This window comes from Parasteatoda tepidariorum, chromosome 12, assembly GCF_982258835.1.
Source record: "Parasteatoda tepidariorum strain Cologne lab strain chromosome 12, Ptep-v5.0, whole genome shotgun sequence".
Lineage (NCBI taxonomy): Eukaryota > Metazoa > Arthropoda > Arachnida > Araneae > Theridiidae > Parasteatoda > Parasteatoda tepidariorum.
This window is the reverse complement of record NC_141766.1, coordinates 34511517-34526675: the sequence shown is the minus strand read 5'-3', so window position 1 is coordinate 34526675 and position 15159 is coordinate 34511517. Positions and strand designations below refer to the sequence as shown.

The 15159-nt window shown below is 26.0% G+C and overlaps 1 protein-coding gene across 4 annotated transcripts in view; it reads right to left on the bottom strand.

Moving 5' to 3' along the window:
* LOC107443336 (uncharacterized) overlaps window positions 1–15159 on the bottom strand; it is a 290292-nt gene that overhangs the window by 170200 nt on the left and 104933 nt on the right. The window contains exons 3-7 of one of the 4 annotated variants that reach the window (XM_043041040.3): window positions 14669–14686; window positions 10275–10328; window positions 9172–9261; window positions 6358–6435; window positions 2935–3027 (exon numbers count right to left, since the gene is read on the bottom strand). In XM_043041040.3, the coding sequence (XP_042896974.2) occupies window positions 2935–3027; window positions 6358–6435; window positions 9172–9261; window positions 10275–10328; window positions 14669–14686 (333 nt within the window). The remainder of the gene's footprint in view (window positions 1–2934; window positions 3028–6357; window positions 6436–9171; window positions 9262–10274; window positions 10329–14668; window positions 14687–15159) is intronic. The other 3 variants (XM_043041042.3, XM_043041041.3, XM_043041044.3) reach the window with 3 other exon arrangements.

Sequence of the window (15159 nt, the reverse complement as noted above, 5' to 3'; positions counted from 1 at the left end):
ATTATTATTCTTGTAGTTTTTGGGGGATTTCTACTATTTTCAACATATGTAAAATGTCATTACATTTTCTACTTCCACTTCACAATTTTAATAATTTTCATTTTACTTAAATTTTTTTAATTAGGTTGTTGTGCTCACATAGATTTTGAAACTAATCATAATCTTTTATGATGGAAGAATTTTGGATCAACCATCAGTTGGTAAAAGCTGTTGGGAGAAGAAGTGGGCAAACCTCCTCCAGTTTAGGATGTAAAAATATTTTAAACCATAATGCATATTTCAAACTTTATTTCAAACTATTAATAAAGATAGTTTGTGAAGTGGAATGTGTATGTCTGATCCATGGTAAAAAAAAATTATTTTTGGCATAGAAGATTATATATTTTTATAAAATTTACTGAAAATTTTTACAACAACATAAATAACGTATTTCTTACTGCAAAAGGTAAATTATAAAAGAACTATATTTCACAAGTAAGTAACATACTGAATAAAAAATTTATTAAAAACTATAAACATAATAAAACAGCCCCCATTTGATGAAATAAATATTATTAACAGAAATGCTGTCAAGTTTGTAATAAAAATAGATAAAAATGGAAGTTTTTAGACTAAAGAACATGCGAAATAATGCTCAAAGAAAACAACATTCAAAGTATATGACTATCTATTGTAGATCACTGCAATATATACTGTAATTTTGTCATTGATATTAACGTCATTTCATATTTTCAAAAAATAATTGAAGGTAAATACTTTTAAATTGTGTATTAATAAAAACGTTTCTTAAAATTTTTCAAAAAGTATTCTTTGTTGAGAATACAAGTATCAGCTACATGAATAACAAAGTGGAAAAAAAAGAAAAGAAATTAAAGCATGACTTAAAAAAAATTCATCTAGTATAAAAACAAAGAAGGTTAAAAATAAGATTTCAAGCAATTTAGTAAACTATTTAACCATATCATAACTATATTACAGAACTAGATTGTTTATAACTAGATGAATCGAATGGATTGTGAAAACAACTTTATAAAAAATTGCATGATTTGAAAACCTAGAACAGTTTGAAAAAGAATAATTGAAAAAAAAGCAAAAAATAGAAATATGTGATCAATGATTAATATTGTTGTACAAATAGAAATAGATGAAAAATCCTAGATAGATACTTAGTTAAGAAGTATAACTTCTCTACCTTTAAAAGTAAAGAGTTTCAATAACATAGACATTTGCTCATGAGCTCAAACTATAAATATTGTAGTTCAAATAATTGAAATTATTAATTATCACAGTGGGAGGAACTGAACTTCATGTAAACAATTTACAGAATTTTGAATGGGAATAACACTAAATAATAATAATATACAAACAAAAAAGAAAATGGAATTGACAACCGCAATACAATGAAAAAGCAACTTGATAAAAACACAGAAACTTGATAAATCTTCAAAGAAAAATCAAATTGAAAATAAACAAAAGCTTAATAAATCCTTTTTTGGGATATCAGGAGGTCTACTTCAGTAGTTTTATGAGCTTATTGTAGGATTTAAAAACAGCCATCATTTGTCTTAGTTATTACACAGGGCACCCCCAGTATACCACTTTCTAGCTTATATAACATTCATACAAAGCTTAAAACTAAATAAATTAATAAAATTGCCACATGAAAATGCAGCGCACTGTAGTACAAACAAAAAATGGTTGCCAAATTTAAGAATTATAAAATAAAAACCTAAGAATTATAAACAGCACAAGTGAAAAACAAACATTTTTGACACAAAAAATTGCAATAAAATTTAGAATCTAATTTATATAAGTAATGAAGCTATGAATCTTATTTATTAAATTATATCACCCACGTTTGCGTACTTTATTCTAATTTTAAATTAACACAGATCACATGAGATGAGAAATGAACCATGCGACAACTTGCCATGTTTACTAAACTTGTAGAAAAATATTACAATGCATGAACATATTCTTAGCTCCCAAATTCTCTAATATGACATTACTTAAATTCAACTCAAAGTGTAGTTTTTTGCATACACTATCCTACAATAATGAATTGTACACATTTAAATATAAAATCAATGCTGCTTCAGTTTTTATCAAACTGAGTTATATTGATTGAGAAATAAATTGTTTTTCATGATTTTTTTCAGAACCTTGATTAAAAACTAGGGTATTACTGCATGATTTGACTTGAATTTTCAAATTGAACTGGCTAAAATCTCAAAGCAGCATTAGGTAAAAAAATATATCTTCAGCTTTGTATCAAAATTAGTTAAAAGGTCCAAATGAGTGATTAACATAAGTTTAGCAGGATTAGAAACATACTTCTAATAAAAAACGCGGTGGTAGTGCAAAATGTGTAGTACAGCTTTTTCCTCCTTATCAAAAAACATAATATGTTTACTGATCAAAATACTAAAATTTAGATAGAATCAGAATTTGCATTTTCTAAAGTTTAAATGAGAATAAAAATGTACATGCAAGATGAATATTTTAATATTATTATTATTATTATAGACTTATATTTTTTAAAGTTTAGTGTGTGGATGCATAGGTTAAAACATAGATGTATACAAGCAAAAGTTAGGAAAAAATGCAAGCTTTGAAGCAAGAAATTTCAACTTGAAAAATACTTGAATTTGGAAACAGAAAAACACTTCATTATTTGTCAATGACTTTAGAGGGACTGAAATCATAGTAGTTGACAAATCTTTTACAATACAAAAAATAAATGTAGATTTACTTTTGTATGTTCAGATGCAAAAAATAAATACAAGTTTGAAAGATATCAAAGAAAAATTACAAAATACTGTTAAAATTCCAATAAGAAATGACAGTCAGTTATGAACATTTAGCACTAAATATCATATGAGGCAATTGTATATATTTAAAACTAATTTTAAAATAATTTGGAAAAAATCAAACCTGGAAGTGTAAGATTATTGTCCATATTAAGCCTAAAGTCAACTTCGGATTTCCATCGACTATGTCTTCAGGACGTATATTCACAAGTCTTATCTAAAAAATAATGCAGTATATATAAAAAAACTTATTCAAAGCAGCAGAAACTAAACACTAACATTAGAAACTAAACAGTAAAAACTAAACTAAAAAAAACTAATTCAGATTTAAAAAACAAGTTAGACAATTTGGTGTTAAAATTATTTCTAACAGACTAAAATACATCCAAAACGTTACCAGAGAATGAATTTTTTTGTTGCACAGATTGTAGTTGTATAATGAATCAAAATTTAAGTGTTCATAGAAAGTAATGCTAATTGACATTTTATTGAATTTAAAAACATCAGTTTTAGAACCAACAACAGGATATTGTTTACAAAGCACGTATTTAAATTTTAAAAACTACTTTATTTAAACACTTATTAAATAAATAAATATTACAAACTTACAGATGACCATAAATGTTTTTATATGCAAAATTATAAGCATTTATAAAATAATTATAAGCATTTGGCAAATAATTTTTCAACTATGAATCAGTATAGTTTAAGAGTTCATATAATTTACAAGGCTTACTATGCACTTAAGTAAAAAAAGATCAAAAGAAAAAAATAATAGAATAATTTAGAAAGTTTCATTTCATTTGTATTCCAACACATCAATTTAAATTTATGTTACTGTCACACACACATACTGAAGTTATCTCAATTTTACTACACTTTTAATGCAGAAAATATAAAAATGAAAAATGAAAGTGATGTTGACAGCAAACAAAAGAATAAAATTCAAGATGAAATAGATGTAAGCAATATGGTATCAAGAGAAGACAAATATATTAACAGTAGTATTTCTTTTTTACTTGAACTTACAAGCAAACTTTTAATTCATCCTTTTGCTACTAAACCTGAAATCATCTCAAGATACAACTTAATTGCTTTCTCAAATAGAAAACTAGTTTTCATCACTGCTATTGCAATAGAGAACATGGCAATAAAATTTTTGTCTCAAAAAACAAAATTTGGAAACAAATTTTGTAAAAAGCTTATAATAGCAAATTACTAAATAAAAATTAAGCATTAAAAATAAATGCAAGTTAATACTACATACTAAAGCATGGGATTTGAATCAAACTAGTTCAACAAATGAAAATGCTCTTTCATATTGAAAATAAAATATTTAATTAAAAATTCTACTACTGAAGGAAAATTTCACCAAAGAATCTGCTGTTCAAAAGAAAGGAGTTAATAATTTCTCAATCCATACAAAATTCAAACATTTTCCCTAGGGTTGCTACACCCACTTTGAAGAGAAATTTCCTCTAACACTTGTAGAGGATTCCTTAGTCTAAAACATAAATTATTCAAGTCTAGCAAGAAAAAGTAGATAAAACTCTGTTCTGCTCAAGATTGAAGCCTCATTATTTAAGAAAAGAAGACCACATTTATCATACACTTTACTCATCTTAACCCTAAACATACCAACACTTTACCATACAATGCAACAAACACTAACCTGTCTTTTGACCAGTTATGATATGTTTAGTGTTAAGTAACTGATACTTAACATTTGGGTTTTCAGCTATACTATTCATAACATGGGGCTTACAAACTTCAACTAGACTACAATAACGAAAGTTTGATTTACACTCTGCTTTTAATTTAAAACAAGAATGGCAGCTCTACATGCTTTGGTGCTACTTTGCTCTCAAACAATTTTGAGTATGCTACTGCAATTTACCATAAAGCATCACTCTACTGAGGTTTCAAAAATTATATAATTCTGATACAAACAAATTTCAAATAAAGCTCTACATTACTAAGAACTAAAAAATATCAATTGTAAAGATAATAATCATGAAATACTTGCTTCATAATGTGTAATAAAATTATACTAAATAATTCTTTAATGGGATTAATTTATATTTCTGAAAAAATTAGAGCTGTAGTTAAGTCAAAATTAAACTACAATAAAAATTAGAAATATCCATGATATAGAAATCTTATTTATACTACTGCAAAATAAAGAAATATAAGAGCAAAAAAAAAAATACAATAAAATGAAGAAATATAAATAACTTAAATCTAACTAATTGAGCCTAGGTAAAGATCAAGTATTTTTTTAAAAATTATGATAAGCCCATGCGCCACGCAGAATGTCTCATTGTGCAACCACATTTGGCATGCAAGCCACACATAGGACACTGTCAATTAGTGTGGTACATCATGTGTAAGGATTCTAAGCATTGCATACTATAATTGATTTTTGATCAGTTAAGAATTTTAAGTAGGGAAATACCTTAAGTGTAAGGATAAGTGTTACTTGGTAGTTACACTTAATTACACTTAACCAGGATAAGTGAAACTTGGTTAAGTGTAACTTGGATAGTTCAGGTATAGGGATACCAATCGTTGACTAATAGCTACAAGAATTAAAATGTGGAAACATAACTCTATCATATTACAATCTCATTTAGAACAAGAAAACAAAATCATATTCTATGTAGATGAAATAATTTAATAAACATAAGTTTCAAATAATAAATATTAATTACTACATAATTATATCTTAAATAACATTAGGAAACATGAAAATAAAATGTTTGTGAGATTTAAGCTCTACTTTGTAGATCAAAAATGATTGGAGCACTTAATAACCTTTTAAAAAGCAGATCACATTAAGTGTTAAATTAATCAGCAAATGAAAACGAAAATTGGTTGAAGAAATTTATGTTTTTAACTACAGAATGAATATATTTGCTTTAATAAATTTATCAAGTTTAGCCTACACTTTGGGCAGTGAAAATGATGGAAAAAACAGCTAGCAACATATCATTATTTTAAATGATAAAAAGTATTTATCAAAGGAATGTTTTTTTCACAAGCAATTTTTTTCCACAGTATTTTAAGAGATCGATTTGAAAGAATTATTTTGAATAATTAAGTGAATAAATCTGCCAGAACAAAATCATCTAGTTAAAGCTCTCTAGAGTTAACTCATTCAGTTTGCTTAGCAAAAATAATGGAATTAAGAAATACTTTTTAAAGAATTGTTACACTACAAGTAAATTTTTTCATTAAAAGAAAAACATATTAAATCAGAAATTCCAAAATCTTAATAAAACAATAACCAATAAAAGTAAAAATTAACATAAATGGTGACAATATATCAAAATAATCTCAACAAATGAGACTCTCAAAGAACATTAATTACTCTTATATTGTCAGTATCAACATTTATTTTGGTACTTTTACTACTTTCGTACCTTTTCAGTTTTAAGCATTCTAAACTCTTAAACAATAATTTTATATTATGAACAACTGTAGTTGAAATTCAAAAAAAAAAAAAAAAAGAAATGCATTGAATATGCAAAACAATACAAATGCTTACATTTCGATTCTTTAAAAAATCTAATGCTGTCTGAACATTTTGAAGTTGATGAAATCGCATCCGCCCTCTTTCTCTGGACTAAAAAAAGAAAAAAAAAATGTATTTAGAGAGAATTATACAAAAATATTTTACATACTTCATTAACTAAACTTGAATTTCAGTAAAAAACAATTATAAATACTAACAAAATATCAAGTTACACATTATTAAAATTTTAAATACTATGAGAAACGAAATTCAGAAAAAGGGTTTTAGAATCATCACAAAACTAAGCTAACTTTAGTTGTAAACACTCAAGTTTGAAAAAATGAATGTTTAAAAGTAGATTCATGTTTTATCACCAAATTAGATGTAAATTATTGAATATGATTACAGACTTATTCAACAATAAATAAAACAGTCAACGCTTAGTATGTTACATTGAAAAAGACTCAGGTTGTGTCGTAACATATATATATGTTATATTTATTAACACTTTACAGCTTTTTTAATATAGGTAACATTTTAGTAATATTTCTAACAATTTCTTTTTTTTTTTTTGTTGTTAAAGTTAAATTTATGCTTTTAAACTTCATTTTCATGTCTTAATATTCAAGAACACTAGATTTTTCATGATTGCTATTTAACTGTGTCATTACCGCTAAAGCAAGTATTATGTAAACATACTTTATCAAATGAATATATTTAGCAAAGAGACTTTTTATCAACAAAAAAAAATTTGAGTTTTACAAATCTTACATGTATTAAAACTGATAATTTTTAATGTTATAAAATTATCAATCTCTTTCGGCGTATTATCATAAAACACATTCAGTTTTTGACAATGTGAATGTTAATTTTAATTTTTAAAAACCGTAAGTTGAAATTCTTGTAGTTATTTGTGTATTTCATGCATTTAAGGAAATATCTGAAAATTTAAAAATGCAAGTTATTTTAGAATAGACTGTATAGGTAATATCTGCAAAAAATTTTCATTCCTTTTAAAGGCTTTAAATATATCCCAAAAGCTTTAGAGAAAATTTTTTCTTAGGGATAAGGTTTAAAATAGCCAGTGCTTACTAAGGTCAGAAATTTTATAAAGAGGTGTTGGTAGGATTTAACAGCAAGAGTGCATATATTATGAATGTGATAATCAATTTTAATCATCTTTGATTTTTTAAATCATATTTAACAGTTTTAGCTAGCAAAATTATTCAGGTAAAAAAAATCTTTCATTTTAATGTGAGAATTTTTAAATGAAATTTGATTTAAAATGTTTGAAATTTGTTCCAAATAATTGAAAGTAGCTACTTTTTAATGTTAGTTTAAAAGAACACCAATTAAATTTTAAATGATAGTTTAACATAATTTTAGTTGACTCTTCTAACTATGTTTAACACATTTCTTTTTTTTTAAATTTAAATTATAATGTAAAAATGAAATACTTGGGTTATAGCAGTTGAATAGTTTAATTTCAGGCTGTCAATTGAAACTTTAGTGTTCATCTATTTTTTACACAGACAGTAAATACAATTTCTGTCTTTTCAATGATACATGTTAGTTCACGTAAGAGTTTAAATAAAAAGTACTTACTGCTGGCATGCAGGAGTGCATAAAATTATCAAAGCCTAATATTTTGTCAGTTAAGTTTTCCCCCCTAAGATTATAGTGCTTTTTTTTAATTACAAAATGTTTTCAAAAAGTAAAGTTTGTATGTAGCAAATGTTTTAACAATAATTTTGTCTTTTCTGTATATTTTTAAAAAAATTCCGTAACAAAGGGGAAAAAATCATTTATTTTTACACAATTCTTGAATAATTTTTAAAACTAAATTCAAGGTGCTACAAATAAACTTAAGGAATTCAAACTAACAAATATACAAATTGACATATAAAACCGATTAACAAATTAACATATAAAGTTTGAGTTACATTTGGCATAACAGATAATTTCTGCAGGAATAATTCTCCATAACAAATTTTGCCAGGGCAGTCTGAATTTCCCTCTATATTCTGGATCTATATTCTGCACCCCAGCTGGCATGTTAACTCTATCAATTTCACCAAACTTGTTTAAAACTTTACCACCACAAGTTGTATTACTGTAATTTCCCTTGGAAGTATGATTTTTTAAAACCATTTGAAACTAAATGAATAATAAAAAACGTTTCAAACTTATTTGTAACTTGAATGAAAAATTACTCGGTGGGCATGAAATTTTTCTAATAAAAATCAAATATTATTGAAAATTTAGCATTTTAAGAAAAATAAACCAATATTGGTTGAAAAGAGAAGTGGATCATTAACATGATTATGTGAAAATCTTCTGACTCTTTCTTATACTGAGACCAATTCGATTGATTGCAATAACATACATTTTGATTTTCAAGGATAAATGAAATTCTGATATTCATAACAAGGGATAAAATATCTATGAAAAAAATACAGAATGAACTCATTGTAATAGGATTGAAGAATGAAAAGATTTGAAGATTAAGCAATTCCTGACAACATATACAACATCAACACTATATGGAATTCAGTTAAACAGCCTATTTTCATAAAGCCATAGAGAAAAACTTTGCCAAATTTTGAAAATATTCAGGTAGAATTTTCATAGAATTATTTATTTTCGATAAGGCTAAGTTTGAGGAATGTGTAAATAGTGGAGCCTTTAATCTCTTAAAATTTATTCCTATCTTTTAATTTATGTAATTCTCTTAGAAGTAATTGTTTTTGCCGTAATACTTTTTGAAGAATGTGCAGTATAGTAGAATAAAAGTCAAATTATATGGTATAGCATTCAATTTATACTTATAGGAAAAAAATATCTCACCAATAGCTCTCCAGAGAGAACTTCTAGCAGTGATACTAAGTTGTGTCCATCACGAAGGTCTTCAAATAAATCATCAACATTACGATTTACCTATACATATTAGAAAACAATTTAGAACATGTTTATCTACAAATAAGGTTACAAATAAATTGTAACAATAAAAAAGACTACCAATTTATATGCTTAAGATAAAATAGTATTCAATAAAAAATTCAATGATGAGAGAATATTTTTTATATTATTTAATGCAAAATTAAACATTTTATTAAACAATTTTTTTTTTAATAAAAATAATATAGTTTTCAAATAAATTTTGAATGGTATTTCAAAATTCTAATTTAATTTTAAGTGATAACTTGTGAAAGAATAATTGCTAAAATTAAGTAATTATAACTAAATAAATTTTTAATAATTAGAAAATTTTCAGGACAGTATATAACAAAAAGTTTTTAAGTTTTTCATTTAGTTTAATCAACTTAATTTAAAAATTGTGTAAAAGAATTAAGTTATATTTTATAATGATTAAGTTTTAATTTAAAAATCATATGAGTTTTTAAGATTCATTAGTGAGTAGCTGTCAGCGTACACAATGTAGTTAAATTATTAGCATTCTGATGTTTATAAAAGGCTACTAATGCTAACTACTTCAAGTCATTATATAACTTGATACCCATGTTAAATCAATCACCATGGTAAATAACACATTCTTTAAATAAGTATTATTCTACAATATTCAAATATCTAAAGTACTTCCAAATGTGTATTAATAATTTTTTCAAATCATTCCTATCATGGTTTAAATAATTTTTGATTAAAATACTTTCTAAAAACACTTGTTTCATATCAATACTATAATTCTCTAAAATGGGAAAAAAGGAAAAAGTTTAAAAAATAAAACACTTCATTTAATGATTAGTTATTTTAAAGCAGAACTACTTGTACTGAAATAAAATGCTAGTTGTAAAGGATGAGAGTTACTAAAATAAAGAAAATGAAGGAAATTTTTTGTAAGCAAGAATTTATTGAAAGCGGTTAAGGGATAAAAGACTGTTAAGAAGGGTAGGCAAGAAAATACATAGGATGGCTGCTAGCTGAGAACTTACACCAGGGCTACAACAAGAACGGCAGGAATAACAGACATGTAAGCAAGTATAAGTCTGCAAAGAAGAAAAAGTTAGTTGATGCATTGGTAAAAACATAGTACACTAGAATTACTTACAATGTATCTAATAATAAACGCTCTTACGATCATTCAAAGTAATGATTGTAATGCTACATATAAATTAAAAAACAACTACACCTATAATTATTCAATAAATAACGTAAGAGGCAATGTTTCCACTTTATATAATTATCAATTGTGAGCATGCATAAATTTTATATCAAGTAACTAAATAAGACTTTTTTTTTTCAAATAATTTAAAATTAATTTAAGAGACCGAAAGGTAAGATGATGAAAATTTAAATAAGACATAAATTGCATGTTTCAACATTTTAGCATGTCTAATTTAAGGAACAGTTTTCAAAAATTAATCTGAAAATCACTCAATTTAAATAACTATTTAATTGTATTTAATGTTTCTTGTTCATCAGATTTACTTGAACTTACTCTTATATAATAAAATTAGATAGCTATTCAATTATGTAATTTAAATAACAATTAAATGCATAAATTTTTAACAAAATCACAACTTAAATTCATTAATTGAAATAAAAACTTAAAAATATAAATATTATCATTATATATCTTTCAAAATTTAGATTGTTTTATAAATTTTCAACATAAACATAATTGTAAAGAACTGTAACAATTTATTTTAAAAATATTCATATATTCGTGACTTTTTGAAATTGTTAATTATATAATTATATACTACATACATAGTATCTTTTCTTATTATTTTTTAGGGAAAATAATAAAAAATGGAATAAATGAAAATTTAAAAAAAAAGTTTTTAATTTAATTAAATTGCTTATTTATTTTTTTTTATAAATAAAGAGAAACTATTCTTCTTGAAAATTTAATTTAATTGATATGGTGTTTTCAAACAAATAGTCCGAGTGTGACATACTTAATCACTTTAGCTTCTTTGTACTATTGAGAACATCAGCAAGATAGAACTTCTGTTCACCAGCTTGGAAATAAATTTTAATTTTTTTTAAATATTAATTTAATTTAATTAAGTTAGTTTAATTTTTAATTTAAAAAATTTAATTGAAGAATAAGACAAGGCGGAGAAATAAATGGAAATTTTTAAATAATTTGAAAGAAAATCAAAATATAGATGAAGAGGGTTTTAAGTAACCAACAACAATTTTACCTTGCATATATGATATTTTAAAAATAATTTTATTTTTCAAATTTGAAAATAAATAAAAAAGGAAAATAATTTGAAAACCTTTTACTTGCAAAATATTTGTCAAATCTTTAATAGATCGTGCTGACACCTATTGGCTAAAAAAGTAGATAAAAGTACATGTGTCACCTTTATAGTTATGAATCATTTTAAAAAAATAAGAAGATACTTTTAATTTTCACTGCAAGTATTTTTTAAAAAAAAGGTAGGAAATAATTATCTGTACATATTTGTTTATTTTATTTACATATTTTTTTAGTTTGTTATTTTTAATACGTAAAGCGTCATATTTACGAAAAAGTTTTCTACAGAGGGAAAATAAATCATAAAATTTGAATTTGTTTTGTTTGACTTGCTATTTATTTAGACTATTATTATTTACTTACTTACCGCTATCATTTTCAGATTTAACAGAATAATTAAGCAACTATTTTTTTATAAAAAAATTTAGAATTAATTATTTTATAGTGGAAATAAATATTCCTTATAATCTGAAGAAGAAAAAACAAAAAGCACAGTATCAAAAAAATGCAATTATGGAATTAATTTTAAAACAATAATAAATTAGAATAAAAAAAAAAATTTAAACCAGATAACTTATTAAAATTAACAAATGCTACTATCGATGAATTGTAAAACAGACTTAGGTCATTTAAGAAGAAAAAAAATATATTTATCATGTTTTATGTTGCTAACATTTTAATAACCAAGAGGGAAAAAAAGAGAAAAACAATATATTTAAAACCCGCAAAAGGTTTATTAAAATAACCATAGTACATAAATATTAATTATTATAAATTATAAAATTATACATAATATTAACAAAATATTATATTAGTTATAATATAATAATTAATATAATATTGTTTTATCGTATAATATTGCATAATAGGCAGGGTTGCAGGCTTGTCACGGTGTAAATTTCCGTAATTATTATTTATTTACTTATTCTCTGATATCCGTAACTTTTCGAAATGCAACGATTTGCACAAATATCATTTAAAATGAGAAACTTTTCCTTTTTTAAATTATTACTTGCGTTTCAATGGTTATTAGCACTTTTTTAAAGCTTCAAAATTGATCATGTGTAATTGATAAAACATTACGGAAAATAAATCAATAACAAGCTGAGAAGAAAATAGCTGGAGAGATACAGAGAAACGTGCTAATCCCATTCCTGTCAGTGTCAAGTAAAAGTAAGGAAGTCTTTTTATCCCTTGGGTGGTAAGTCGATAAGGGTATCTATTTATCTATCATGCCTCCCTCCCAGATGAATACAAAAAGAATTTTTTTTCTTTTCCCCTCTCTTTAGAAGGAAGTTAGCAGCAGAAATGAGAAGTATAAGCATATTTTATATAGACTAATGAATTGAAAACTTAAAGAAATGCAATATTTGATCAGCCTAATGAACAAAAAGGTCATCAAACCAATATTTGATGGCTTTTTTGCTGATTAGGCTGATTAGCAAAAACTAAGTTAAGCATATTTTTGAAGTTGATCCCCAGTTTATTTCAAATCCAGCTGTGTTTAGATGGAAAGGTTAAAAATAAGAGTCATTCGAATAAAGAAGCTACTTTTGAGCAATGTTAACAGTTCAAAAAAAGAAAATTTTAAAGTTAAAAAAAAAAAAAAAAATTTTAACCTTTTTTATATATTAATATTATTTGTACTGCAGTTAAACCTCTATCTATCGTTCCCGCATCTTCCGTTTTCAAGCATGTACCGTTTTGTTTTATCAGTTCCTTCACGAATGCTTAGCTAAAAATGTTAATGACACTAGCTTAAATCGTTTCTAAATAAATAAATGCTTTTGTTCATCTTTCTTTTGCATTGAAAACTTTTGTGCAAGAGGTACTTAATATTTTCATACCAACTTTTTTATACTGATTTACACCGAAGAGCCATTACATTATGACCACCCTCCATCTATAACAATGGGCTTGCCCAGGTTTTCATGGTTTCTCGCCCAGGAACAGTGTTTTCATGGGGCACATTAAGACCCATAATCCTCATAGAACAATCCCTGACGTCTGTAAGCTACTTGAACATAGTTGCAGACCAAGTTCATTCATTCATGGCAACAGTTTTTCCTAAGGGGGATGGTGTTTACCAACAGGATAATGCACCATGTCATAAGGGTCGAATCGTCATGGATAGGTTCGAGGGACATTCCAGTGACTTTCAAGTCATGTCTTGGCCCCCAAATTCACCTGACCTTAATCCAATAGAGCATTTGTGGTCCTACTTGGAAAACCAAATTCGTGCCGCCACGCTACCCCCTCGCAATGTGAGGGAATTGCACGACCAGTTGGTGAGTGCCTGGTACCAGATACCTCAGACTACCTATCAGCACCTTGTGGAATCAATGCCACGGCGGGTGCCAGCAGTTTTGAGGGCTAAAGGTGGTCCTACATGTTATTAGAAGGGTGGTCATAATGTAATGGCTCTTCGGTGTATATTCGTCCTAGAGCAGCTGAAAAACTCCCATGATAAGCCTGACCCGTGATTCGTCGACCCCTGAGAATATTTTACGTCAGCACTCTGGCGACCGGTGCGAGCCAGATGCGGAATTCGTATCGACCAGACATCGCTGGAATTTGAACCCGCGTCACATCATTGTGAGGCACAATTTTATTCGCCCTATTCCCTGAGCCGCACGGCTCTTTTTTTAATTGCTCGTAAAAAAAATTAAACCTTATTATTACCTTTCATACTTTTTAAAGTAATTATTTGATAGTTTATGTTGACATGCATTCGTCGTTTTGGTGCATTTATCGTTCGCAACAAACTATCGAGATTCTACAATGTATTTGTGTCATTCAGTGCTGGTATTATTGTTATTATTTTTTATTTATTTCGTATTTGTGCTCACGCGAAATTTGCAAAATGTCTTGCAAATCTTTCATCGCTTCTTCTTTTTCCCGCGACTAACTTGCAACCCTGTATCATAATACACAACTAATTAATAACAAAACTTACAATTAACCTAGATTATTAAAATATTATAAAAAATAATAATTAAATATACCATAAAATAATTTATCTATCTAGGTTATAAGGGTAAAATATTAATAAGCTAGATTCAAAATGTTATAAGTGTAAACCAGGCAAAAATGCAAGCATATAGAAATTTAACCAACCTCCAGGTATCTCCAATGCTGGATCAGCAAAAATTGAAAAAAAAAATGGGAAACAAAGCATAGATTAGAAAATAGCAAAGAAATTATTAATACAAGTATTTTACATTACATAAAACAAAATTTTAAAATCGTAACACAAGAAAATACAATATAATGCAACGCCACCAGTTAGCTTCTTATTTCTCAAAACATAATTTCGATAAAATATGCTGTGCTACTGTGCGGAAATAATTACATCATAGTTTAACATTATATAATAATGTTAAACTATGATGTACATAATCAGGGCAAGTTCTAAGGATTTCAAATTATTAGTCAGCTAATTAGCCAAATATCAAAGTTATTCGCCAATTTTCGAAAGTCTTCGCCAAATGTTAACAATTTTTTAAATATATTTTTCGTTCCAGTGGAAAAATTATTCGACAATACTTTTGCCGAAACACAATTTTATTGTTGTGCTATTGTACGGAAATAATTACATCATAGTTTAA